The 27,969-nt window shown below is 50.9% G+C and overlaps 1 protein-coding gene across 1 annotated transcript in view; it reads right to left on the bottom strand.

Moving 5' to 3' along the window:
* TPRG1 (tumor protein p63 regulated 1) overlaps nucleotides 1-27,573 on the bottom strand; it is a 56,795-nt gene extending 29,222 nt beyond the window's left edge. The window contains 6 exon segments of the mRNA XM_024202399.2: nucleotides 8,457-8,633; nucleotides 23,187-23,278; nucleotides 26,651-26,860; nucleotides 27,312-27,353; nucleotides 27,356-27,453; nucleotides 27,456-27,573. Coding sequence (XP_024058167.2) covers nucleotides 8,457-8,633; nucleotides 23,187-23,278; nucleotides 26,651-26,860; nucleotides 27,312-27,353; nucleotides 27,356-27,453; nucleotides 27,456-27,573 — 737 coding nt within the window.
* Between the last annotated feature and the right edge of the window lie 396 nt (nucleotides 27,574-27,969).

The raw sequence follows: 27,969 nt of genomic DNA, 5'->3' as shown, positions 1-27,969 counted from the left end.
AATGGACGAAGCTGTGACAGGTTTGGCTCTGTCTCCCTCCTTTGCCCGAAATAACAGGAGTGTGGCATTTGGGATACTCCCCCCTCAGGACCGCCAGCGCCTGCCCTGGCAATCCCGGCGTGCATTCAGCCCTGTCATCACGCCTCGCTGGGCATCAGTGGTGGACAGCACCCCACCCTGAGAAAACATGGGGTATGCTTGGCACGTCGCCCCCCGAGGCAAGGTCATCAGAAACTATGAAGAATTCTTTGCCTGCCCTATTGGCCGTGCTATGCAGGGGAACATGATCCCCTTCGGAGCAGGAGCTGAACTCGGTGAGGGCTGATCATTGCACGAGCCCTTCTTGGCAGGGTCCAGATGCAAGAGGGAGTCACGGGGTGGCCACGAGTCAAGGTGCACAGGTGGGACTCAGTCAAACCTCATGAGAAGAGCCACTGGGCTTCAGCCAGGCATACTACGGGATCAGGTCCTCTCCTGACATCCTGCACTCCCACGAATAGAAGAGACACTGCAGAGCCTGCCGGGAGGCCCTGCTCCAGCTCGGTTCTGCATAGGAATGATGGAACAGAGACCCCCCTCACCACTGCCAGCGCGCTTTGCCCACCGGTGGCCAGGGCGCTGGGCTGAGGCGACATGGGGTCTGTTCCCAGCTCAGCCACCAACACCCCTGTGTGATGCCAGGCAGGTCACGTCCCCTCTCCGAGCCTCAATTCCCTCTCTGCAAAGCGGGGACAGTGACCCTTCCCCACCCATGAGGAGATGGTCACAAACGCTGACAAGGTGTCCTGGTACCAGGGCAATGGCTCTGCCCCCTCTACCAGGAGAAGAACGGGACGGTTCGCTCATGACGTCCCCCCGCTGTTCTCTTCGGGGGGTTGCAGATCCCCTCAGACCATGCCGCTATGGGGGAGGCAAAGACGCCACATCGCCACCCTGGCTCTGTGACTGCCTCAGCCCCACGACTGGGGATCGTCGCTGGGGCGGGGGCCCGGTGGGAAAGATAACACGGGCCCAAGTTGTAGTGAATCACTGAGGCGGGGTGCGGGGGACACACCGATGTGTGTTGCCCCATCCCTAGCCCCTCTCCCTACACAGGCCCTGGCTCCACAGCGTCCTTCCAGGGGGCCCGAAGGAAGGGGGAACCGTGCCATGGAACTGCTCGGGCCCTGCCTCCATGACACAACCTGCGGGCATGATCCCCCGGAGCAATGAGTGGTCTCTCTCAAGCAGTACAGCCAGCTGGGATGACCTGCTGCCTCGCTGGACCCCTCGGCTCCGCTTCGGAGAAAAGCTCCCCAAAGCGGGGAAGGCCAGGGGGAGCCCCACAGTGAAAACGGCAGCTTCTTATTTGATACCCTGCTAGTGTATAGGAATGGCCACACCACAGTCTGCCAACGGCCAAGGTAATCCACTCACCTGCTACAATACTGGCCAAAACCCAATGGATTCAGGGAAGCCATAGCCCTCCTCTTATGCAATTTGTGTAACCCACACACCTCCTGGGTGTGGTGTTCTGTCCCGTCTAGTGGCACCGAGACAGAGGGAGGGAGAGAGAAGATTAATGAGTCTGCTCTACAGCCTCAGCTAACAGCCAGTTGGCTTTTAGCTCATGGTAGAGGCTCATGCACTAAGCTCCAGAGGTCCCCGGTTTGATCCCCCCGCCGATAACCGGGGTCTGTCAGTGTTAAATTTGCACAACTCCCAGTCTCCATGGCAGGATCGTGGCCTAGGAGTAAGAGCAGAGCAATGCTCTGAAGGTTTGGGTTCTGCCCCTGACTCTGTGTGACTTGCAACAAGTCACTGATTCCTGTTGTGCCTCAGTTTCCCCATAAGCAGGTGGAGTCTGACCATACCTAGTATTCCCCACCTTTGTAAAGCACTTGGATGAAGAGTGGTAGCTCGGTAACCATTATCCTTTTGTCTTCATAACGAGTGCAACATGCTCAAGAACCTTATGTGATCTCTAACCTCTTCTTAGCCTCCGTCCACCTGTCCTTCTGCCAAAAAGCAAAGCGGGGGGCAGAGGCGTCCAATACACCGCATCCCCCCTTTGCCACTGAAACAACTCCCCCTTCCCAGCACTGCCCCTTTGCAAACGCAAAATGCAGCACTCCGTGGCTCTTTGTTAGCTACATTCTTTGCACCACCAAAAGATCCACGGGGCCCGTGGCCAAAGAAAATAGCCTCATGGCTAATTGAGAAGGGAAAGAAGCACTACCGAATTTCATTGTCGCCAAGAGAACAACAAGAAGTAGCTTCGCTGCTTGTCACATTTCACTGAGCAGCAGCTCCCCCAGCACTGACCCCCTAGCAGCATCTTCCAGACTCTCCGGCTCCGAGCTTCACATTCTTATCTCAAACACAGCTCAGGTCTAGTCCTCGCCCGGCTGTCTGCCACTCCGGTCCTTCTCCTCAGGAGTTAACAAACCAGCCCGCTGGGCAGATGCTTTTTTTTCCTGCCTGTTCTGGTTTCATGTTTAACAACTGTGCAACCTGGTAGCAATTGCCCAGCTCTGTGGGGATCTAGGAATGCATGGCCCAAACACCCTGTTGTGTGGGTGACTTGGCCGTGGTCTGAGGGAAAGCCGCCGGCAGGGCACAACACGGTGCTAATGGGGTGTCGGTGCGCCCACACGTGGTGATGCAACGGAGCAGCGGCAGAGCGGCCTTGGTCTGGAGCTCAGCAACTCTTGGTGTTTTCAGTTCCCACAGAGAACAGAACCTCTTATCGCCCTCTTCCCCTCATTGCCTCAATCAGTTTCACGTTGCAAGCCTTGAATTCCGGGTCTCGAGCAACCCCAAAGTAACTCAATGCAGAATTCACTGCTAACCACCAAATGTGCCCCGACTGAGAATCAAACCACACGACAGAACATCTCATGTTTCAATCTGAAACCCGAAACTGGCCCAGGACAGCTTGACTTTAGCAAAGCTTTTGATACGGTCTCCCACAGTATTCTTACCAGCAAGTTAAAAAAGTACGGATTGGATGAATGGACTATAAGGTGGATAGAAAGCTGGCTAGATTGTCAGGCTCAGTGGGTAGTGATCAATGGCTCAAAGTCTAGTTGACAACTGGTATCAAGCGGAGTGCCCCAGGGGTCGCTCCAGGGGCCAGTTTTGTTCAACATCTTTATTAATGATCTGGATGATGGGATTAATTGCACCCTCAGCAAGTTCAAGGATGACACTAAGCTGGGGGGAGAGGTAGATATTCTGGAGGGTAGGGATAGGGTCCAGAGTGACCTAGACAAATTGGAGGATTGGGCCAAAAGAAGTCTGATGGGGTTCAACAAGGACAAATGCACTGGAAGAATCGGAAGAATCCCATGCACTGCTACAGACTGGGGACCGACTGGCTAAGCGGCAGTTCTGCAGAAAAGGACCTGGGAATTAAAGTGGACGAGAAGCTGGATATGAGTCAACAGTGTGCCCTTGTTATCAAGAAGGCTAATGACATATTGGGCTGTGTTAGTAGGAGCATTGCCAGCAGATCCAGGGAAGTGATTATTCCCCTCTATTCGGCACTGGTGAGGCCACATCTGGAGTACTGTGTCCAGTTTTGGGCCCCCCCCACTACAAAAGGATGTGGACAAATTGCAGAGAGTCCAGCGGAGGGCAACGAAAATGATCAGGGGGTTGGGGCACATGACTTATGAGGAGAGGCTGAGGGAACTGGGCTTATTTAGTCTGAAGAAAAGAAGAGTGAGGGGGGATTTGATAGCAGCCTTCAACTACCTGAAGGGGGGTTCCAAAGAGGATGGAGCTCGGCTGTTCTCAGTTGTGGCAGATGACAGAACAAGGAGCAATGGTCTCAAGTTGCAGTGGGGGAGGTCTAGGTTGGATATTAGGAAAAACTATTTCTCTAGGAGGGTGGCGAAGCACTGGAATAGGTTACCTAGGGAGGTAGTGGAATCTCCATCCTTACAGGTTTTTAAGGCCCGGCTTGACAAAGCCCTGGCCAGGATGATTTAGTTGGGGTTGGTCCTGCCTTGAGCAGGGGGTTGGGCTAGATAACCTCCTGAGGTCTCTTCCAACTCTAATCCCCTATGAGTCTATGAAGGCTCAGGAGGAAAATGGTCTCTTCTTGGGACATTCATTGTATCCACAGTTCCAGTCTGAATCTCAGCTAAGAACCAGACTGTAATTCCCTGAAGTCAAACCAGGACACAGCATTGTTCAGGGTGAAGTTCTGGCTTCTTTGAAGGGAGTTTTGCCTTTGGCTTCAATGGGGCCAGGATTTCACCCTAGCTCCCTGAGGGTTTCCTGTTCAAACTCAGGCCTTGTCTACATAGGACATTTGGGCTGGTTTAACCTAAGGCATGAATTTAAGCGGCTTTAGTTCAAGTGCTGCAAACCCATGCTTGGACACGTATCTCAGTTTCAGAAGGGCCTATATGAGTGTCGTTTAAATTGATCGGGAAGAGGATTAAGCTAAATTAAAGTGAAATAAGAGTGTCCACGCAGGGGGGTTGCATTGGTTTAAATTGGATTTCAGTTAAACAGGTGCAACTTTCCCATGTAGAGCAGGCCTCTGAAATGTGCAGTTGCCGATTTACAGCCCATTTTCTGCAAATAAAAGAATACTACATTGGGGATTCTGACTGGCGGCTGTGCAGTCTTCTTTCAAGTCCTCCTATTCCGGATGTTTTTCTTTCGCCCTCAACTTGCAGCACAAATGTCCTCTGGTCCAGCCAAACTTTAAACAACTGAAAGATGGAGGGTTAGGACCACGCAAACCACCAGATACAAGTGTGATCTCACCAATCAAACCTGAAACCATTGCAAAAAGGTAACGTTTTTCACTGACCCAAAGCATATCTGCTCCGCTCCGCCACCTAGTGGCACTGATTGGTGCATATTGTAAAACTTCTGTGGTGAAAAATGGGTTACACGTATTACTTGAAGTCCCATTGATTTGGAATCAAAAGCCAAAGAGCAGACTTCTCTCACCCACCACAACTTTATAGAGCTGTATAAACCCCAGGGAAGTCCCGGAAGTGGTGCAGTGGCAGAGAATATCCCAATCCCCGAATGCCCTGCTAAAATCCACAGACAATCCTTGGGTATAAATTACAGCTAAAATATTGGCAAAGCCAGTTCGGCAGGGGACAAGGGAAGGGATGGAACCAGCCCGTTGTTTTCCTTGGAGTTGTCCACGCACCCTGCTGTATGCTGCCTGCTTCTCATAATTAGAGCGTCTGGACGGGAGATGCCGCTGCTGAAGCAGCCGGGAAAAGGGTTTTGCGAGCGTTTCAGACCAGCACAGTTGGAGCGGTGATTAGAACACAGACAAGCCCCGTGGAATCCACCCGAGATGAAAGCCCATTTCGACCCGAGGAAAGGTGCTTGTGTAACCCCTTGCAGTCTGACAGAGCTGCCAGAGGAGAGCAGTGATGGAACACACTGCCCAGGTCTCAGGCCTTCTGATCCCGCCTCAGACTGGAAGCGTCATTAAAAGCCAATGCAGTCAGGTCTGAGCTACTCTGCTTCCTCCATACACTGACATTTAGCAGCCTCATTTGGCCATATCCTCAGCTGGTGCGCACCAGCCAGGTTCCATTGACGTCAATGCCGATTTGCACCAGCTGAGGATCTGGCCCACTGTCTGCTTTAAATGTAGTCCAAAAGAAACAGAGCTACAGGAAGTCAGCCAAATTCATTTCCTCCGTGGTCCCAAGGGAGCGAATTCGAAGACTGGTGGTTATTTTAATTGAGCCTCAGTGACGTTATTTCTAATGACAACATTAGCTTGTATTTATTGTAGCACCATTCATCCACACAGATCTCAAAGTGCTTTCTAAACGTCCCTAACATACATAGAGACACATAGAAAGCACTTTGCACAACACCAAAATGCAGCCACCTCTGGGCCGCAGCAGTGCACAGCAACACGGCCGCAGACATGAGTCGACAGAGGGGACCCAACCAGTGAACTTCAGCACCGTAAGCACAGGCCTCTGCCACTTGACTCGGGAGAAAACACCGTCAGCAAGCTCCTGTCCTCACACAGGGTGACCACGGCGTGGCACAGCCACGTGAACATGGAAGACCAGAGCCCAGACAATGGAGGGGGCCATTATTACACGGTAACTCTGCAGCCGTCATTCGAGGGGAAGTGTAGCGAGGACCACGGTCACCCTGGAGGAGAGACCAGATATGACTGGCCTCTCTGGGAGGAGGAGCAGCCAGCCCAGGGGAACTGTAGTTCAACCAACCCAGCCCCCCTCCCACTTCACTGTCCCCCTGGGCGGGCATGTCACAGCCACACAGAACTTCACCGCAACAGCTGGGACCGAACCCAGAGTCACATGCTCCAGGGACACAAGCGCTTCCTACCAGGGCCGAGCCAGAATCGCCTGCAGTGCTAGCAGGATTGGGGTGGTGAGGGAAGCGGTTTCATTCCCTCCTCCCTCTTGCACACAGAGCCAGGCACCAGCTCAGCCTGGATGGATAATGGTGCTGAACACAGAGTCCCGCTCTTTGCCGTGAATCGGGAGCCGTGTCCCTTTCTCCTTAGTGCCGGCCCCTCTAGCTACCCTGCCAGGACCTAGTCTGAGCTATGGACCCCCCTGAGGGTGTCTGCCTGCCAAGGGCCTTGCTGCTCTCAGCTGGGGGGAGATCAGCAACAGCCCCTGCAAAAGAAAGGAGCAGAGCAGGTCTACGGAGCGGTAAGGAGTCATTGGAGGGCAGCCTGGCATGCTGTGGTTAGCCACAGCTACGCCCCAGGGCCGGGAAACAGGCAGTGACTGGTGGCTGTGAATGCTGCCATAGGACAATGACGGAGGGTTTGGAGATTGGCTGCAGAGAAGCACCGAAAAGCTCAGTGGTCCAGCGCCCCAGGTTATTCAACGGGCTGGGGACACTGGGAAAAATGTTGGAAAAAACCCTCATTGTGTAACTCAGCAAGGCTGCACTGGACTCAGTAGAGTGAGCTGAGGCTCTCGGGCACATTTTCTCGACTCAGAACAGGGACTCATCACCGGATCACAGATGGTCCCATGCCGTAATTGCTGGAAAGGGCTCCCTTTAATCCGTCCAGCAGCAATGGAAACAGAGTGAATCAAAGCCACCATCCCAGCCCAAACTCTGCATCAAAGACCTGAACTCTGGCCTTTGCAAAAACAAACACCCAACAGAGCCAGGGAAGAAAAACAAGGCGCAAGGCAACGAGCCATTGGAACAAATAAAACAGAGGCTGTTAAATGCCTGGTATGCACAATGTGTTGGGACTTGCTGCTGTCAGCAGCGTGAGCAGACATTCACATGCAGCCATTCATAAGACGCACGGTAATTACCTTCTGCAGAGGCTGTATTGTGATGAGTTCTTGAAGCAGAGCATGATATCTCTAGCAACAGAATATCATTACAGTGGAGGATACAGGCTTAACCCTCACAAAGCTCAGGGAAGGTGCTGGAGGGGGTGCTCTGCTGGGAGCTCTCCCATTGTTAGTTATACTCATTTTACAGGGAGCCAAATGCTCATTTCACGTGAGATTATGGCAGGATTGTTCCCAGCAGGACTCTGACCTTTTCCCCCTGAGCTCAGGGAGAAAAGCTCGGAGCATCGCATAACTCTCCCCCAGTTGGCACCATCCTATAGGCCACCTGAGTTCAGCACAGCCAACCTATGTTGGATTGACAGCTCGGGGATAAAAACTAGAGATCAACTTGAAAGTGGAACAGCGGGGGGAGTCCGGCGATGCTCCGGCAGAGTTCAGATGTTGATCCAAATTTCACGGCTCAGGCCCATCTCCACAAGGGTTTGACTCTCAGCATACTGGACCCGAACACCTTGCCTCTAAGTCACAGTCAATCTCAGCAGCTCTACCAATTCTGTACTGGTGGAGGGTAGTGCCATGTCCAGCTGTAGGTGCCTCTGAACCAGGCATGCCTCCTCCTGGTAGTTAGGTTGTGGGGCCTCCCTGTGCTACCAGGATAAGCTAAAGTCTTTGGCATGCTGTTCACTGCCTGTGGGTCTGATTACTCTGTTCTGTGTAGGGTCTTATACTGCCCTTATCGCTGCAGTATCTGAGTCCCTTCCAGTCATGCACGCAGTGATGTGACTAACATCCGTCACCTGGGGTTCATTCTCTCTCAGCCTCTCCCCAACTTCTGTCTTTGGGGTGTGGAGGGGGGAGCAACAGGAGAGCTGGACTTCCCCCACCCATATTCCTAGGATGAGGCTTCATGGGATCAGCTTGCCTGCCTCCTTCCCCTCCGCTCATTTGGTAACAGCATCACCCCAAACGTTCCATCAAGTCCTACTGCTGCAACCTTTGCTCACCCCACCCACCACATGCTGTGCCAGGAGGGATCTCCCTAGCTCACTGCCCTGGAGAGATCCCAGAACATCAGGAGGACGCAGGAAACGACAAGGAGACAACAGCTTTCAGCTAAGCAAAGGGGCTTCAATTCCCCCCCAAGCCCTGCCTCTGGCTGCTGTTGGTACTCACTTGTCCAGGGACCTCTCAGGAAAGGTGAACTGGCCATGGCAGATACGGTCGATGTAGCTCAGGGGGATCCGCTGCACCTGGAGACAGCTGAGCATTATGAAGTCATATTTGCAGACCAGGAGGTTGGCATCTGTGATCACCATGACACGCTCCCTCTCGTTGTTCCAGTGATCTATCCTGGGGACAAAGCAGAGAGTTCAGGCAGCGACCCTCCACGCCACTGAGGGAGGAGAGCAGGTTGTGCTGATTACTGAAGATCAGAGCAGGAATCCAACCTTGGTTTGCATAAATAACCAGCACTGAAATTTGAAATGGCCCAGATATGTCTACACCAGTGCCTAAGGGTGGATGGGTCCCTAGGCTTTCAGCAGGGCTGGCTCCAGCTTTTTTAGCAGCGAAGAAAAAAAAAGATAAAGTTGCGATCGGCGGCACTTGGGCAGCAGCTCTACCGCGCCGCTTCATTCTTCGGCGGCAATTCGGCAGCCGGTCCTTCCCTCCGAGAGGGACTGAGGGACCCGCCGCCGAATTGCTGCTGAAGACCTGGATGTGCCGCCCCTTCCCATTGGCTGCCCCAAGCACCTGCTTCCTGTGCTGGTGCCTAGAGCCGGCCCTGGCTTTCAGAGCAATTCCTATAGGCCCCTGGTAGTTTAATCCCTATTCCGTTCTGTAGGACTTTCCCATGTGGGAAAATAGAAAGCTGCTTTTTTTTCTAATTTGAAATAATAATTAAAATAAAAAGAAGAACAGTCTGCTTCCTGGCTTGGAAACCCCAGGGATCAGCTTGGGGCACGTTTGCAATCGTTACATCTCTCGAGCATATTGTTCACTAACTTTTACAGAAGGAATGCATTTTCTATCCAGTAGGTGGCAGTGCAGAGAGATTCCCCCCCCCACCATTTGAAGCCTCTCCGAAAAGTGATTACAACATTTCACGGCTTATTAAGATCTTGCTACATCTGGACCAGGGGAAAACCACTTGTGTAATTCGTAAACTAGCTTTAAGGATCTGTGTCTTGAGAATCCCAGTTAGCCACGATCACTCACTAAAACATGTCTTTTGTCCGACAAAAACGAACGACTGGTTGGAAGGAAGCTCGGAGCGTTTAGAATATTCAATTCCGAGTTCAAAACCCCAAAGGACTGTCTGTGAATGGTTTTAAGTCCGTGCTCTGCAACTTCGTATGTCAGCCACTTTACAGACTGGCAGGGAAAAGGCCTTGCCACTCAAACACGTCTGTCAGCTGGTGCGCTAATCATAGAACTGGAAGGGACCTCGAGAGGCCATCTAGTCCAGCCCCCTGCAGCCTTCTTATAGGGCCCAGCCTAGCCCTGATTGGCTGCTTTCAAGCCTCCACTTGAGTGGCTCCCAATAAGCCCTTTCATGATTGGCTGGGGCTCTGCGCAGCCTCTCTGACTTGCTCTAACCCCTTCCATGCCAGAGTGGGGCAGCTGCCCCACTAGTCTCTTTGAAAAACTGCCAACGGTCTTTTGTTTTTCCCCTTAGACTTGCTTCCTGTGGGATCTTACCTACCGAGTCCCCGCGTTTGCTAAAGTCTGCCTTCTTGAAATCCCTTGTCTTTATTTTGCTGTTCTCCCTCCTACCGTTCCTTAGAATCATGAACTCGACCATTTCATGATCACTTTCACCCAAGCTGCCTTCCACTTTCAAATTCTCAACCAGTTCCTCCCTATTTGTCCAAACCAAATCTAGAACAGCCTCTCCCCTGGTAGAAGTCTCCACCTTCTGAATTAAAACATTGTCTCGAATACATTCCAAGAACATATTAGATAATCTGTGCCCTGTTGTGTTATTTTCCCAACAGACGTCTGGGTAATTGAAGTCCCCCATCACCACCAAGTCCTGTGATTTTGTTAGTGATTATGGTGATTTTAGTTTGGATGATTTTGTAGCAGATTCTCTTTCTAGTACAGAATAAAGATGAGCTTTTAAAAAAATCCCATGAAGGGATGTCACTGAAGTGCATCCACTCCAGGTTGTGGGTCCCCCAGGATTATAATAACCAGAGGCAGGTCTAAATTAGTAGAGGAGAATTTAAGGAGACTGAGCCAAACTACATTGTGCTGCCACCAACTGGCCACAGTAAGCAACAAAAAACTTTGCAAAGAGAAGTGTGCTGCAAGAAGCTGACTGCATTGATCTAGTTGCAATTACTGAGCCAGACCTAGTTGCTTCCCAGTGAGCTTTGATCCTGGGTAACACTGCCGACTCGCCGGGTGTCAAATACACACACCGAGGTGCTAAGACACACTCTCATACAACCTATTCTACTCTGTATCGATTATCACCATGGTATCTGAGAGCTTAAGGGTGAGCAAATGTGCACACACAAAAAACCCATTCATATACTACACACAAGAGTATCTGTTCCCTGAGCTCTCAGGAGCTCTGGAGCGGACAGGTACCCTTCTTCCCCCCGTGGGACAATCCTGATTTTTGATTCATCAGGGTTAACTGACAGCATAGGCGCCGACTCCGTGGGTGCTCCAGGGCTGGAGCACCCACGGGGAAAAATTAGCAGGTGCTCCGCACCCACCGACAGCCAAGCTCCCCGCTTCTCATCTCCTTCTCCCCCACCCAGCATGCCGCGTTCCTGCTCCTCCCCCTCGCAGTGCTTCCCACACACACACCCCCACGGCCTAACAGCTGTTTGGTGGCGCTTAGGACTTTCCTGGAGGGAGGGGGAGGAGCAGGGACATGGCGCGCTCGGGGGAGGAGGCAGAGAAGAGGTAGGGCAGGGGCGAGGACTTGGGGGTGGAATGGGGGTGGGAAGGGGGCAGGGCTGGGGTGGGAAAAGGCAGGAAGAGAGCAGGGACTTTGGGGAAGGGGTGGAATGGGGGTGGGGTGAGGACGGTGCAGGGTCAGGAAGAGGTGGGGCAGGGGCGGAGCCAGGGGCGGAAGGGGGGGGGTCAAGCACCCACCGGGCAGAGGGGAAGTCAGCGCCTATGATTGACACAATAAATGGAGAGATGTTTTTGGTCTATCAACTAAATAACTAGCCCTGGCCAGAACCACTTTTAAAGATGTGTATTTAAGCTTCAGACAGAGGCCACTGATGGTCGGCAGATACTGCACTTGATGGACAACTGGTCCAATAGAACACATCATTTGCCTTGAGGCCTTTCAGTGAGACACTTAAGGAGCTCAATCTCTTTAGCTTCCTGAAGAGAAGGATATGAGGTGACTTGATCCCAGTCTATAAATACCTCTAGCGGGAGACGGGACCGGAGGTTTGAAAGGCTCCATGGCCTAGCAGACAAAGGCAGAACTGCAGTGGTTAGAAGCTAAAGTTAGACAAATTCAAACGGGAAATGAGATGTAGATAGACAAGATTAAGATTAGATAAAATAGACAGACAGCGATTGATTTTTAACCCTGTGGGTAATTAACTATGGGCACAACTTACCTAGGGATGTGTTGAATTCTCCATCAGTTGGAATTGTTAAATCAAAATTAGGTGTCTGTCCAAAATAGACACTCTAGCTCCACCACAAGTGGGTGAAGTTCTCTAGCCTATGTTACACAGGAGGTCAGACTAGATAATCACAACGGTCCCTTCTGGGCTTAGAAAATGAGCATCTAGGTCGCTATTGTATATAATCTCTCTACATGCTCATCTGCCCTGGGAAACCATGTAATAAAGACCAGGGTAGCCATTAGCTCAGTGCACACGTTTCCATCATAGGGAGCTCATAGAAAAATGATGCATTTAATTGTTATCAGAGCCACACACCCACTATATATTCATTCTGGCCACAGGAGGTATTCCCTGGATGCTGTCACGGCCCAGCCAACAGACGTTAACATCACGTCTGACACCGGGGCACCAGCAGGCCAGTGTGTTGGTCCCTGGGCTAGGAGAGCTGGGAATGGCCACAGGGGAGGTGACAGAGGTGGAGGACTCAAGTGTGGGGGTGAGGTGGTGAGGTGCCAGGAACCCCCAAAGAGAGGTCAGTCACCCACAGGGCAGGATTAGGAGCTGAGAAAACCTGGGGATTCATGTGCCCCCCCCCAGATACAGGGTTCTTACAGGCACAAAGAGACGCTGACTCTTGGGGGCAAAGGACAGCGCTAACACCCGGATGCAGACTCTGAGGAGTTGTAGATGGGGATGGCTATAGCTCGATTACAGAGACGCTGCTCAGTTATCCAAACGCACACTCCGGAGGCCTGGAAAGGGCCAGTCCAACTCCCCCGGCCGTCAAAGGAAAGGCGGCCGCTGCCCTCAGTGAATGCCTCTAACACAGGGACACGGGCGCCGGAGCAGAGCTCCATTTGCACCTGCCCGGTTCCCTGAGATGGTCTCTGCTGACGGGTCAGAAGCGTTTGCGATTTCCACAGTAGTTAAGGGAAGGGGGCGGGGGAGGGGGATACTGACTGGTATAATAAGGCCACCTCGTGGACTGCACTTAGCAAGCTCAGGCCAGCACCTCTGCCAGGCCAGCGCTGGGCCCTGCCGAGCTGAAGGGGGTGAGGAGGGACCGTAGCATCATTCTGCAACTGCCCCCACCAGGCCCACATTGCCTGGCAGAGTTTGCTGGAGCGCAGCAGCCTTGGGCCACGTCCCAGACAGAGAAGGATAGCCCAGGGGCAGCGAGGGGGTGATGTCAAGGTGCTATGCCAGCTCTATGCCATGCGGCAGTGCCTCCCCGCACTGGGGTGCATCCCCCCCGTGTCAGATCCAGCAGCCACCCCGCCCGTGGCTGCTGCAAGAAGGGACAGGCCAAGAGCAGACATCGCGCACGATGCAGCTGCGGCAGCCCGGGAGCTATTCTGTGCACACTTTGCGGCCTGAGCAAAACGGAGTCGGTGCAGGAGTAAGGTAGGGACAGGTGGCGAGCCCATCGTGGGCAGGTTGGGAATCCAGAGCCTCGGCACAGCTTAACTCCGGTGCTCCGGATAGCAGGGAACTAGGAGCGTTTCACCCAGGCGCTGTCAGCAACTCCTCATGACCGACAGCGCTTTCTGGGCACAGGACCAGTAAGCGTGGTGGGCTGGGGGAGGGGAAGGGAGGTGCGGCACAGCTGTCTAGTTAGGCACAATGGGCACAGGTGACCCACTCCCTGGCAAACCGCCTGCCCGCTACAGTGACAGGAGAGGGAGATGGGAAGCACAGCACATGGATCTGACGGCTGGATTTCATGGATGGAAAAAAGCAAGAGGCTCTCTCTGAAACACGAAGAAGAGCGGTGGGGGCGGAGGGACAGAGAGGTTTGCAAGTTACTTGCTGCCTTTTTTGTGTGGAGGACAGCGAACGTGTGTGGTTATGGGGAGTGTGTCTCCCCGTCAGCCCTCCGTAGGCCAGCCCCTAACTGACACAGTCTGCCCACAAATGTGTGTGAACGTCACTGCTGTCTGCTACTGGCTAGAACGTCAGGCCTGCTCATGATTGTGGTCGAATCATCCTCTAGCAGCTGCAGACTGCAGAGGAACAGGAACCTGAACATTACCACAGCGAACAGCGATTCCTCTGCAGCCCAAGTATGACTGGGACCAAGCCTGAGGCCGCTGTTTTGTTGTTTAGCCACTATCCACACTACCTGCCTGCAGCCACGGATTTGTTCCTAGGAGTGCCACTTTGTGGTGCTTCTCTAATTAATGATGGGCCGGATTTGAGAGTGGATCAGGTGGGCAAAAGCATCAGATCTAGGGGTCAGTTCCTCTAACATTCCTCCAGGATGAAGAGTATCTGTGAGATACTGATTGCCCTCCCCTGGGTGCATGCCTAAACATATACACCTAAACAAGGTCAAAACGCAGAACACAATTCTTGTACTACGGAACTAAGCAGCAACAAAACAGCTCCCCCTCGCTCTCTCTTACCAGTTGTAGGGTGCAAAAAAGAGGAGGCGAGGGGTGGTTGGATGCATGGAGGGTAATGCAGACAGCTGGCTCGTGAGACTGCAGGGATATCGCAGAGGGATGCAGGAAAGCGAAAGCGTCTGGGTGGGAGTGCACAGCCGAATCTGGGGTCATAGGGCTAAGAGAAGAGACCCATTAATCATCACCACCATGGCTTGGGCATAAGAAACATTTGGAGCTAAATTGTCACAACTCAACAGCCCCCTCCCTCCCGTAGATCCCCTGGGGAGGCAGATTAGCATTGTATATTGCTAACGCTGTTGCAAGCATTGCAAGGCATTTTGGGGAAGGGTTAAAGGTTTGAGTGTGGAATGGAAGATTCCTTTGCAGGCTGCAGAGGGGGAAGGAGGAAGAAAGCAGAGAACGGGTTAACTCGACACTCCATCTTGCTCAGTCAGAAGATAAGGCACTGACTCCAGCCCAAGGCCGCAGCTCACAGCCGACACTTGGCTGCCTGCCGAGAAAGACGGGGGCCTGGAATCCAGCTACCAGCCATGAGAAGGGAAGATGCAGCTGGACAGACCTGCAGAGGCAGCCCATAACGAGCGAGACAAGCGAAGGCCAGCACAGAGGACAACAAAGAGGACAACAAAGTCTAGTCGGTGTGTTTTGGGAAAAGTTGCGGAAACCACAGAAGGCTGGCTTTGACTGGTACAAAAAGCAGCAGGAGCAGAGGTCCCTGAACGGAACACCCCCAAAGGAACCCAGGACTTGAAACCCTCCTGAGAGCTGGAGCACCTCGGAGATCACAGCGGACCCCGGACGACCTGGGCCCAGGACAAAACTCCCGCCCACCCCTCCCCCTCTTCTTCTTCTTACGTTACACCCAGGCTTGGCCAGCCTCGGGTAGTGCGGGTGTGAGTATGAAAGTGGGTTAGGGCTTGGGCAGGGCCGGCTCCAGGCACCAGCCGAGCAAGCTGGTGCTCGGGGCGGCAGCTTGTAGGAGGCGGCATCCGCCCAATCCTAGGGCGGCACGGCCGCTTTTGTTGTTGTTGTTGTTCCGCTCCGGCTGCCCTGCAGGGGGCAGTGGCGTGGAGGACGGGAGCGCCCTGCAGCAAGCCCGGCAGGGCAGTCCTCGTCCTTCCCTCCCCGCCGACCGGAGCGGTGCGGAGCCCTCCCGGCAGGGGGCACGGCGGGAGGGGCCGCGTGGCAGCGCCCCGCTGAAGCCCTGGCCGCCCCCCTTCTCTCTCTGCCCCCGCTCCCTCCCCCCCGCTAGCCGGGGCACATCTGCAGGGCAGGGAGTCCCCCTGCACCCTGGCTCCGGCCGCGCCACAGGTTGTTTTTTTGCTTTGCTGTTCTGGCCGCCGCGGGGTTTTTTTGCGCTTGGGGCGGCCAGAAAGCCAGAGCCGGCCCTGGGCTTGGGGCACTAACACTTCCTTCCTTCCTCTGCGTGATGTGGGGGGGGGGAACCCCAGCCCCCCAGCACTCTCCTCTGTTATTTTATTATTTTATTAATAAAGCTTTAAAACTTAGACACTTGGCATGTTTTTGTCATCTCCTCCCCAAACGATCCTGCGGCCTCGGCCTGATCACCCGACGCCTCAGGCAGATTGGTAACAGAACTCTGTCACAAAATGAAAGGGAGGGCAGGACAACGCCCTAGAGAAAGCGACAGCGCAGCAGTTCGGCCGAGCCTACGAACCTCCGTGCTTGGAGGACATTGGGGTGAGAGGAGTATCACTCAGCCTCAGAAACGGGAGGGTGTGACCCCCTTTTGCAAGCCTGGCAGCAGTGGGCAAGAAGGAGAGGGATAACACACCCCCATCATGGGTCGGGGCTGAACAGACCCAGTGCCATGTCAGAAATAAAAAGCCAGTGGCTGATATTGGATAGCCCCCGAAAATATACTGCAGGCTACAGAATTGGGATCAGGAACCAAACTCCAAAGGCTGAGCTGGCTCTCAACGGGCTCCAAACTACAGCAGCTCAACAGACTTGACAGGACAAAGTTCCAGGTCATAAGAAAGGCCAGGTGGGTGAGCTCAGATAGTGTATTGGACCAGTTTCTGTTGGTGAGAGAGACAAGCGTTCAAGTTTACCCACAGCTTCTGGTCTGGAAAAGGTACTCAGAGTGTCATGGCAAAATACAAGGTGGAAGAGATTGTTTAGCACAGTGGCTCTCAACCTTTCCAGATAACTGCAACCCTTTCAGGAGTCTGATTTGTCTTCTGTACCCTCCGCCTCCCCCCCAAGGTTTCACTTCACCTCAAAACGACTTGCTTACAAAATGCAACAGAGGGTCCTGTGGCACCTTTAAGACTAACAGAAGTATTGGGAGCATAAGCTTTCGTGGGTAAGAACCTCACTTCTTCAGATGCAAGTCATTTGTTGCTTACAAAATGTGACATAAAAATACAAGTGTCACAGCACACTGTTACTGAAAATTGCTGACTTCCTTATTTTTACCACATAATTATAAAATAAATCAATTGAAATATACATATTGTACTTACATTTCAGTGTATAGTAGTATATAGAGCCATACAAACAAGTCATTGTCTGAATGAAATTTTACTTCGTACTGACTTTGTTAGTGCTTTTTATGGAGCCTGTTGTAAAACTAGGCAAATATCTAGGTGAGTTGATGTACCCCCGGAAGACCTCTGCGTACCCCAGGGGTACACATGTACCCCTGGTTGAGAAGCACTGCATGATCTAGACCATCCGTGACAGGTGTTTGTCCAACCTGCTCTTAAAAATCTCCAATGATGAAGATTCCACAACCTCCCTAGGCAATTTATTCCAGTGCTTAACCACCCTGACAGTTAGGAAGTTTTTCCTAATGTCCAACCTAAACCTCCCTTGCTGCAATTTAAGCCCATTGCTTCTTGTCCTGTCCTCAGAGGTTAAGAAGAACAATTCTTCTCCTTCCTCCTTGTATCAACCTTTTAGGTACTTGAAAACTGTTATCATGTCCCCTCTCAGTCTTCTCTTTTCCAGACTAAACAAACCCAATTTTTTCAATCTTCCTTCACAGGTCAGGTTTTCTAGACCTTGAATCATTTTGGTTGCTCTTCTCTGGACTTTCTCCAATTTGTCCACATCTTTCCTGAAATGTGGCGCCCAGAACTGGACACAATACTCCAGTTGAGGCCTAATCAGTAGAGCGGAAGAATTACTTCTCGTGTCTTGCTTACAACACGCCTGCTAATACATCCCAGAATGATGTTCGCTTTTTTTGCAACAGTGTTACACTGTTGACTCATATTTAGCTTGTGGTCCACTATGACCCCAGATCCCTTTCCGCAGTACTCCCTCCTAGGCAGTCATTTCCCATTGTGTGTGTGTGCAACTGATTGTTCCTTCCTAACTGGAGTACTTTGCATTTGTCTTTATTGAATTTCATCCAGTTTACTTCAAACCATTTCTTCAGTTTGTCCAGATCATTTTGAATTTTAATCATAGAATCACAGAATATCAGGGTTGGAAGGGACCTCAGGAGGTCATCTAGTCCAACCCCCTGCTCAAAGCAGGACCAATTCCCAACTAAATCATCCCAGCCAGGACTTTGTCAAGCCTGACCTTAAAAACCTCTAAGGAAGGAGAGGTTTCAGAGTAGCAGCTGTGTTAGTCTGTATCTGTAAAAACGAACAGGAGTACTTGTGGCACCTTAGAGACTAACAAATTTATTAGAGCATAAGCTTTCGGAAGAAGTGGGTTGTAGCCCACGAAAGCTTATGCTCTAATAAATTTGTTAGTCTTCCTGTTCGTTTTTAAGGAAGGAGATTCCACCACCACCTCCCATTCCAGTGCTTCACCACCCTCTTAGTGAAAAAGTTTTTCCTAATATCCAATCTAAACCTCCCCCACTGCAACTTGAGACCATTACTCCTTGTTCTGTCATCTGGTACCACTGAGAACAGTCTAGATCCATCCTCTTTGGAACCCCCTTTCAGGTAGTTGAAAGCAGCTATCAAATCCCCCCTCATTCTTCTCTTCTGCAGACTAAACAATCCCAGTTCCCTCAACCTCTCCTCATAAGTCATGTGTTCCAGCCCCCTAATCATTTTTGTTGCCCTTCGCTGGACTCTTTCCAATTTTTCCACATCCTTCTTGTAGTGTGGGGCCCAAAACTGGACACAGTACTCCAGATGAGGCCTCACCAATGTCAAATAGAGGGGAACGATCACATCCCTCGATCTGCTGGCAATGCCCCTACTTATACAGCCCAAAATGCCGTTAGCCTCCTTGGCAACAAGGGCACACTGTTGACTCATATCCAGCTTCTCGTCCACTGTAACCCCTAGGTCCTTTTCTGCAGATCTGCTTCCTAGCCATTCGGTCCCTAGTCTGTAACAGTGAATGGGATTCTTCCGTCCTAAGTGCAGGATTCTGCACTTGTCTTTGTTGAACCTCATCAGGTTTCTTTTGCCCCAATCCTCTAATTTGTCTAGGTCCCTCTGTATCTTATCCCTACCCTCCAGCGTATCTACCACTCCTCCCAGCTTAGTGTCATCTGCAAACTTGCTGAGAGTGCAGTCCACACCATCCTCCAGATCATTAATGAAGATATTGAACAAAACCGGCCCCAGGACCAACCCCTGGAGCACTCCGCTTGATACTGGCTGCCAACTAGACATGGAGCCATTGATCACTACCCGTTGAGCCCGACGATCTAGCCAGCTATCCTCAATCTATCCTCAAAAGCAGTTGCAACCCCTCCCAGCTTGGTATCATCTGCAAACTTTATAACTTTTGTCATAGGACAAAAAAAGGGGGAGGGAAGGTTAGCGGGTTACAGATTGTTGTAATGAGCCATAAATCCAGTGTCTCTGTTCAGTCCATGATTTTTAGTGTCTAGCAATGTTATGAATTTAAGCTCCCAGGCTTGTCTTTTGAAGGTGTTGTGCGGGTTTCCTTTGAGGATGAGGACTGATAGGTCACATATGGAGTAATCTGTTGCACAAACTGTTCCCCCCGGGTGATGTGGTGATTTTTGTCTTTTATCATTTTCCTGTGTGAGTTCATTCAAGAACGTAGGATTGTCTTGTTTCACCCACGTTGTCATTAGTGGGGCATTTAGTGCACTGGGCGAGGTACAGGGGCACAACAACACTGCAAAGTCCAGGGGTCATTGGACAAATCCTTCAATGGTCTGATTTAGGGCTTAAATAGATTCAGCTAGAAAAAAAAAAGGTTTTCGGATCTTGTTGTTGGCTTTTTTCTGAAATGTAGGGCACGTTTTTCAAAAGGGCCTACGTGACTTAGGAACCTAAGTCCCATTTTCAAAAGTGACGGGCATTTAGGAGCCTAAATCTCATTGAAGGGCAGCGGGTTTTAGGTTCCAAAGTGCTCAAATTATTTTTGAAAATGGGACTTGGACTCTTGAAATTTTTACCCAAAGTCTCATCTTGGACAGCTGGAAACAAAATCTAGAAAGAACATGTGCTTGGTTTTGATGCGCTAAGGCCCCAGCCCTGCAAACCCTTATGCAAGATCAGGTCCCATGCTTGTAAAGTGCCTTTGACCCATCAGGATAAACTGCCCTGTAGAAATTCAGGTGATTAAATATAAAACTAGGGATGGAATTTCCACAGCCACCTAAAAGATTCATACATTCAAAGGCCAGAAGGGACCATCTAGTCCAGGGGTAGGCAACCTATGGCACATGTGCCGAAGGCAGCACACGAGCTGATTTTCAGTGGCACTCACGCTGCCCGGGGCCTGACCTCCGGTCCGGGGGGCTCTGCATTTTAATTTCATTTTAAATGAAGCTTCTTAAACATTTTAAAAACCTTATTTACTTTACATACAACAATAGTTCAGTTACATATTATAGACTTATAGAAAGAGCCCTTCTAAAAACGTTAAAATGTATGACTGGCACGCAAAACCTTAAATTAGAGTGAATAAATGAAGACTCGGCACACCACTTCTGAAAGGTTGCCGACCCCTGATCTAGTCAGACCTCGTGTGTAACACAGGACATCCCCAAAATATTCCTACTGCAGATCCTTTAGAAAAACATCCAATCTTAATTTAAACATTGCCAGTGATGGAGGATCCACCATGACCTTTGGTAAATTGTTCTAGTGGTACCCGGTTGCCACTCATTTTAATGCACGCTGGGAATCCATTTGCAGTAGGCAGCTTTCAATGCCAGCATGCAGAAATTGAAACACCGAGGGCTGGGATATTTCGGCCTGTCTTTAGAAGGAATGGACGTGGGGTGCCTTTAAATCTCACACACCCGCCAGCCCCAGCACTGCTGAAGTAGCTTAAAAGAAACTCACTGACACATCTTCACAATCAGCAATGAAATACTGTACCTGGACTACAGCAGCCGCCCCTCCCAGCAGCCTCATTATACAGGATGAGTCAGCGAGCCCGGCTTCACAGAGAGAAGAGCAACTCGCATCACAGCTGGTCTGTGCAAACCCTCCCGCGCAGGAATGGAGCTTTTAAAAACATAGCAAATATACACAAGCTCCTGGAGAGGCCAAAGAAAACAGCAGCCCTGCGAAATGGGTTCCCGAACTCCCGACAGCTGAGCACAGGCAGACTTGACTAGCTACTTGCCAACCAGGTCACAGGACCACAGCATGGCATCATTAGTGCAAGTAAGCGTGCCCCTAACCACTGATTGCCAAGCAATCTGCTGCATTGGCCGTGTACATACACCGCCACAGCAATATTTACCCCGTCATTAAAAGGCCATTTCACTATCGTTACCAATACACGAGAGGTTTTAGACTGTGGAACGTTGCCCCAGGGCTGCTACCTACCAGTCCGTCTCCGCTATTGAGATGCAGATTCTTGGGCATTTTGTCCTATAACTTTTTTTTTTTTTTTTTTTGCACAGTGTGGGGAGGGAGGGAGGGACAGGAGAGAAGGGGAAGGATGGTCCCGTGCTGAAGGGACTCAGGAGTGCAAGTCCAGAATTCCCATGTAACCGCCCTATGCAACCTGTCCTGTGTCTCAGTTTCCGGTCTGTAAAATGGGGATAAATACTGCTCCTTTTCAGCCACTCTTTGTCATGTCTATTTAGGCTGGAAGCTCTTTGGAGGAGAGACCGACACATACTGTGTGTCTGTGGAGCACCCAGCACAACAGGGCTCTGATCCTGGTTTGGGGCCTCTAGGTTTTGCCTTACTAAAAATAATAGATGATCATCACATTCACCTGGGCACTAAAGGGGGGAAGGAGACAGGTGGCAGGAGGGTGAGAGAGCTTTTGTCAACGTTCTCCAGGCATTTGGGGCAAGTGAAAGGTGCTGACAACTGGGAGACTGGCAACATCTAGCGGCAGACCAGTACAGCCCCAACAGCTGCTCTTTCCCTCCATCCGCCCCACTGTCCTGTCCACCTGCTGCGGTGCTGTTCTAAAGGGACCACTCCAGGTTGCTGGTTCCAATCCAGCCCTAGCCAGCGGTGAGTGAAACTCACTGCTGCCGGGTGGAGCTGGGGAGCTCAGCCTCATTTCCAGTCACGACAGCAGGTGCGTTACAATAATCCTCACGCCACCTCCTCTCCCGCACTGAAGTGGTGTTTCAAGGACGTTACACATCGTGCAGCAAGTGGGAGACAGTGAATAAACTGTCCTATGGTCCACAGCCTCTCAAGGGTGTGAGCCACTCCAATGTCCCTCAGGGAGATGCCAAGCTGGTCCCTGGCTGGTGTCAATGGAAGTGACTCCCTCGAGTTCCCTGGAGCTGAATCCATTCACACCCACTGAGGGTCGGGCATGATGTCTTGTCTGCTCCTTTCCCGGGTGGCAGTCCTAGCAGACTTTTAGAAAGCACCAGGAGGCGACACCACCAGTCTTGGGAAATAGTTTGTGTCTCGGCAGGAGAGGCTGTGATGTCTGGTGCTGTTCTGGAGCCCATAATGGCTGTCAAATCCACCTATGTAACCCTGGCCCTACCAGCCTCTTTCTCTGTACTTTCGAAATGGCTCAACTATGTCAGGAGCCACATTAAATGCTGTTCTCGTCTCGGATAAACCCAGGGTGCCACCTGCAAAGATCCTTAACTGCAGAACATATCCACTCCCGGGCTTGAATGACGTGTCATCTGTGAGACTGAGGAGTTGTCATTTGCCCACTGCTGGGATCCTGTTAACTAGAAATAAACACAACAGAGAAGGCAATTTCCAAGTTTCAGCAAAGAGACGAGCTCTGGCATCAACCTTTTTCTTTTCCTTAAAAGAAACTGCTCACAGAGCCCTTCAAAGCAAGACTGGCGATGATTCGGTTTCCCAGTCCCTGCACTAGCTCTTAGAAAATGACAAAAGAGGCCCAGATGACCCCAGAATTAACAGTTACATTTACATTGTTTATTCTTTGGTCTGATGATGATGACGACGACACCACCACCACCTACCTCTTATCTAGCACTTTTCATCAGCAGATCTCAAAGCACGTGACCCATTTCACAGATGGGGAAACTGAGGCACAGAGCAGGACAGTTACTTGCCCAGCGTCACCCAGCAGGCCCATGACAGTGCCAGGAACTGAATGCAGGTCTCCTGAGTCCCAGTCCAGTGCTCCATACACTGTTGCCAATATAATAAATAACACTTACACAGCACTTACCGTCAACATGATTTACAAAACACTAACAAAGGGATCATCGATATTAAGAGACTCCACACAGCTCTTTATAGCACTACACTGGAGGCATAGGCCCACTTTGTTCTGTGTCTGGAATTCCTCTCCCTACAGTTTCCCTTTCAACAGGAAGTCGTGCTACTGGCTGATGTACCTATGCAATCACTTCTAAAAGCAGGACCCAGAGAGCTTAACCTAGTGTCGCGACGTGACACCCCTTCCCTCCCATTGTTGCTTTATTTCTGACAGCCCATAACAAAGCCACCGCCTCAGCCAGTGCCCCATACATCATGGCTACTCACTCGGACAAAAGCCAGAAGCTCTGAGCAGTTTCCCCCGAATTCTTGACCACATGGATTCTTAGATCTTCTATGGCTTGGTCAAATGCTCCTGGCTAGAAAGGGAGAATATCAGAAAAGAATAGTAAGATAAACATGATGGAAAGAAATTACAGCTCAAACACACACGCTCCTCTTATTCTAACCCAAGGCACTGGAGCAACGCTAAATGCACACAGGTGTCGCCTTCAAAGAAAAGTATCACATCTCAAGCCTCAGAACTATGGGATCTATTCGTAACATGGTTTTTATTTGGAAATGACTCCGTCATCTGCCCTCTGTCTGCCTTCCAGGGGGTGGGGGTTCATCTTATATATACAAGCTAATTGTGGCATCCTTATTGTCCAGTTGTTTGAGGGTCCATCATGAGGTGACAATTGTTCCTGCTCTGAAAAAAAAAACCAGAATATTGTTCAGACAAGAACAGGGCTTTCAAAACGACCAAAGTAACCACCCAGATGCGTGTGGAGGGAATCCAAGATGGCAGCTGGTGTTGGGGCGGTCTCCCGGGTTAATACAAAGGCCGTCCGTTGGTTTATGGAAGTACCGCACATTTCAGTCGATTCGTTCGTTTGTGGGAGCATGTGTCCGTCTGCCTGTGTGATTCCATTGACTTCAGTGGAGGTACTTCACATTTACACGGGTGTAAACACGATCACATCCGGCCTATATTACATGGGTCTTTAATATTTGTGATGGGGACACAACAGAAACGGAGGAAGGTGGTCGAGACCTGGTATTTCATCACTGGGCGTGTGAGGCCGCAAATGGAAACTCATAACACGAGTTCCATCTTTTCTTCTTTAAAATGAACAGGAAACTGCCACTTTCACATGGTTTCAATATAAGCCCATAAACCAGCCCTGGTCCACTTGAAAAGTCCCTGAGCATCAGCAAACCTTAGCTGTGTATCACGCACCACCAGGAGAGTCTCACATGGTTTCACCTTTCCTAACTTAGCTTTTTCACAGCACTGGTCACCTACCTCTGCAGGGCTGTTGTTACTTTGGAAAGGAAGCAGCACAGGGGACCAGAGAGGACAGGGGGTCTGATCGTAGGCACCAACTCCATGGATGCTCTGGGGATAGAGCACCCAGGGGAAAAAATGGTGGGTGCTCAGCACCCACCGGCAGCCCTCCCGATCAGCTCCTCTCCCTCCCCCCAGCACCTCCAGTACACCGCAAGCAGCTGTTCAGCGGCGTGCAGAAGGCGCTGGGGGGAGGGGGAGGAGTGGGGGCAGGGCCTGGGATGGAGCAGGGGTTGAGCACGCCTCCAGCAACTCATAAAGACGGCATCTATGGGTCTGATGCAACTGAGTTTGACTGGCAAAGCCAGCTGGTCCTTCTACTGAAAGCGCATTATCTGTAAAGGTGCTCGGTGCCCTCACCCCTGAAATCGCTTTCCAGGATCAGGCTCCAAGGATCTGATCTAAAGTGCAGTGAAGTCAATGGGAATCTTTCAATGAGCCTCAGCCAGTGCTTAATTTGTAATGAAAGACGTGCCAGGGCTCAAGCAATTTTTTTACATTCATAATCGATGCAGTCAGCTCAGAGGTGCTGGGACTCTGAACCGCCAGGCCCAGAGGTGCCAGGGCTCTGAACCGCCAGGCCCAGAGGCCTGGCCTTAGTACCAGGGAGGCTTAGACCATCTGCACTCTAGGGAGGCTTAGAGCATCTGCATTATTCTGAAATAAACGCCTGCTCAAGATGGCAGCATGAAAAGCCAACTTGCTCTATGAGCTACCTGGATTCCATAGGATATCAGGGTTGGAAGGGAGGTCATCTAGTCCAACCCCCTGCTCAAAGCAGGGCCAATCCCCCGACAGGGTTTTTTTTTCTTTTTTACTCCAGCTCCTTAAATGGCCCCCTCAAGGATTGAACTCATAACCCTGGGTTTAGCAGGCCAATGCTCAAACCACGGAGCTATCCCTCCGGGAGATGTGCCCCCAGGGAGCACCGTGCCTGGTTCAGACCTCGCCGGGGAGGGGAAGGGGTTGACAGCATGCAGGGAAGCTTGGTGTCTATATGAGCCAAACCAGTGTCATACAGGCAACTGCGTCTCAGAACACAATGCGGTGCCCAGAGCCTGCTTATTAGAGTCCTGCTGCCTACAATAGACTGCAAGTTATAAAAAGGCAACAGGGAACCGTTAATTAAATAGTAAACGATCAAATGGTTTCAGCTCCTTTCATCTGCATATAATTTACATTCTTAAGTTTAAATTTAGAGAGAATTTCTCCCCTCCCCTTCCGGCTTTCGGGTACGATAGCTCGTGGATGGCAATCTGAGGGGAACTTATAAATACATAGTCAGTGGAGATGAAGTATTGTTCCTTTGGTAAGACACTGCTTTGGATCAGCGGTCTCCGCCACCGAAACAATGGTCCTACTCACAGCATACCTCAAGTTATTAGCCCTGAGTGCTACTTTTCCATCCAGGAAGACTCTGCATTAAATAGGTATAAGAATTAAGGGCTCAATTAAGCCCAGTGGGAGCTTAAAGCGGTCAGCACCTCCAGGAGCTGCTTAGGATCAGGGGCTAATAGCAAATGCGCTAAACAGTGGGTCGGAGATGGCCGAGGAAATATATTCCGCAGAGTGTATGCGCACTCCGACTTTGTAGCTACTAACGTTAAGGAAAGGGCTTGTCAGGTGCTTTAGTTGGTGCCTCCTGCATCAGTGAATGATAATTTTCTAACTTTTCCACTTAGTGGGTTCCTAGACTGAAGGGTGACGGGCCCTCCACAAATACAATAAATTCGATGGAGGCCTTCTCGCCTTTGGGAATTTACTCCCTTTCCAGCCCATCGGTGGCTAGCGAAAGGAGCTTCACCAATGCAAATCTCAAGTGTAGAAAAGCAAAGCCATAATTTGCACTGATGCAGGTTACCCAGGGTTCAGACAGGGGACCAGCTACCTTGGTACAAATTGTGGGTTTGTCTGCAAAGAGTTGTGGCCGCTGACTGATAGAACTGAGGCAAAGTCCTGCATTAGACAAGGCCTTTGATTGGATAAAGCCCTCTCATAAGCTATTACTTCTCAGTTATCCTTGGGGATGTCACACAGTTGGTTACATCAAATTGAATTCCAGACTATACCCTCCAAACACTGAGGAAGTTCCGGTGTGAGCTATACCCCATGCCCATGTGCAGGGAAGATAGTGAACACAGCTTATGGTGTGTGGGAGTGTGTGGGAGTTTCAGGTGGAAATCACGCATGCCCGTAGGAGACTAGACTCACATGCAGGTTTTTTCCCAATGAACCTAAATCATAGAGGGTCTGACTCGACTCCTAGCCACATAAAGGTAGATCACTCCAGATCCTCTTGGCAATTCGGGGACTGAATATCCAGGAGGAGAACCCAGGAGCCAAGCCATTCCGTGGGCAGTCTGTTAACTAAGGGACGCAAACAGGGGTGGGGTTTGCTTACCCTTGTAACAAAGAATTTCCTCATGGCATGCTGGTTGACGTAAGAATTTGGGAAGGGAGTAGACTCAGAAGTCACAGATGGGGACCCCTTGCGTCCACTTGGGTTGGACTCTGGACCTTTTCCATCGCCAGCTTTTCTTTCGCCCGTCTCTTCCATTTGCTCCACCGTCTGGAAGTCTTGGTTGTGCTCACTGTTAGACATTTCAGCCGCCTAAAAATCAAGCAAGACAGAACAACCAGAACGTCTGATCAAATCCTTTGTATTACTGCTAAATGAAATGCAAGCGCACGCCAACTGGACAAAACCAAATGAATGCTTAATCCCTGCATGCTTTTCCATATCTATGGCCTTCAAAATATCATTCAGCTGCATTAGTAAATGGCATTAACCTCACCTTCCTCATTTGTAGCAACTTTCATCCAAAGATCTCAAAGTGCTCTGTAAATATTAGTAGGTCTCATAACCCTCCCTTTGAGGAGAGTACATGTTATCCCCATTTCAAACACAGAAAGATGACCTAGGCCACCCAGGAGTGTTGTGGAAAAGCTGGGAACTGAAGCTTGGTTAGCTCAGTCCTATAATTTAACCACTGTGGACAATACTTCCGCTCAAGACGTGCCAAGACCATCGTCCAAACCTTCTTGTGAAAGAGTGGATTCACAGCTGCAGCACCTCCTTATGGCCAGACCTGGTGTAGCAGCTATACCTCTCTAGCACCCCCTGCTGATGGTGGGTCAGGTTCTGCGGTGGTCTATCTTCCTGTAACTTGGCCCTCTGGTCAGGTGACAATTTGTTCTCACCATTCTGCGATCACAAAGTCCAAAAGTCCTAAGCACAAGGTCTTCAGCCTCAACTCCAGACCCTGTTGTCCTCACACCCTTTTCTCAGGTCTCTGTCATTCTTGTCCCCTTCTCTGGACTCATGCCATCTTGCCGCTGGCTAGTAGGAGAACCCAGGCACAACCACTCTTCTGGGCTCCAGCCCAGGGATCCTATAACCAACAGCCAAAGACCGCCCCATCCAGCACCCTGGACTTTTTCCTACTCAGCATCTCTCAGGTCTTCTCCCCCCAAACCTGCCGAGGTTAACCCTTCTCTCAGGAGCCTGGACTCACAGGACTTTCCCTTGGAATCCCGTAACAAGCTCCCAAACCGCCAGCAATAAACCCACTTCCGCCCTCCTTGGACTTGACATTACGTCCCTCTCAATAGCCTCCCCGGCCTCTCTCCATGGAGGTCATGGAATCATTGGATAAGGAAGGGACCAGAAAGGTCATCTAACCTCAGGTCCAGTTCCTGCCCTGGGTCAGAGCTTCCCAC

The sequence above is a fragment of the Terrapene carolina genome, unplaced genomic scaffold (genome assembly GCF_002925995.2).
Source record: "Terrapene carolina triunguis isolate 2854851 unplaced genomic scaffold, T_m_triunguis-2.0 Scaffold88, whole genome shotgun sequence".
NCBI classification, from domain to species: domain Eukaryota; kingdom Metazoa; phylum Chordata; order Testudines; family Emydidae; genus Terrapene; species Terrapene triunguis.
This window is presented reverse-complemented; position numbering and strand designations above follow the sequence as displayed.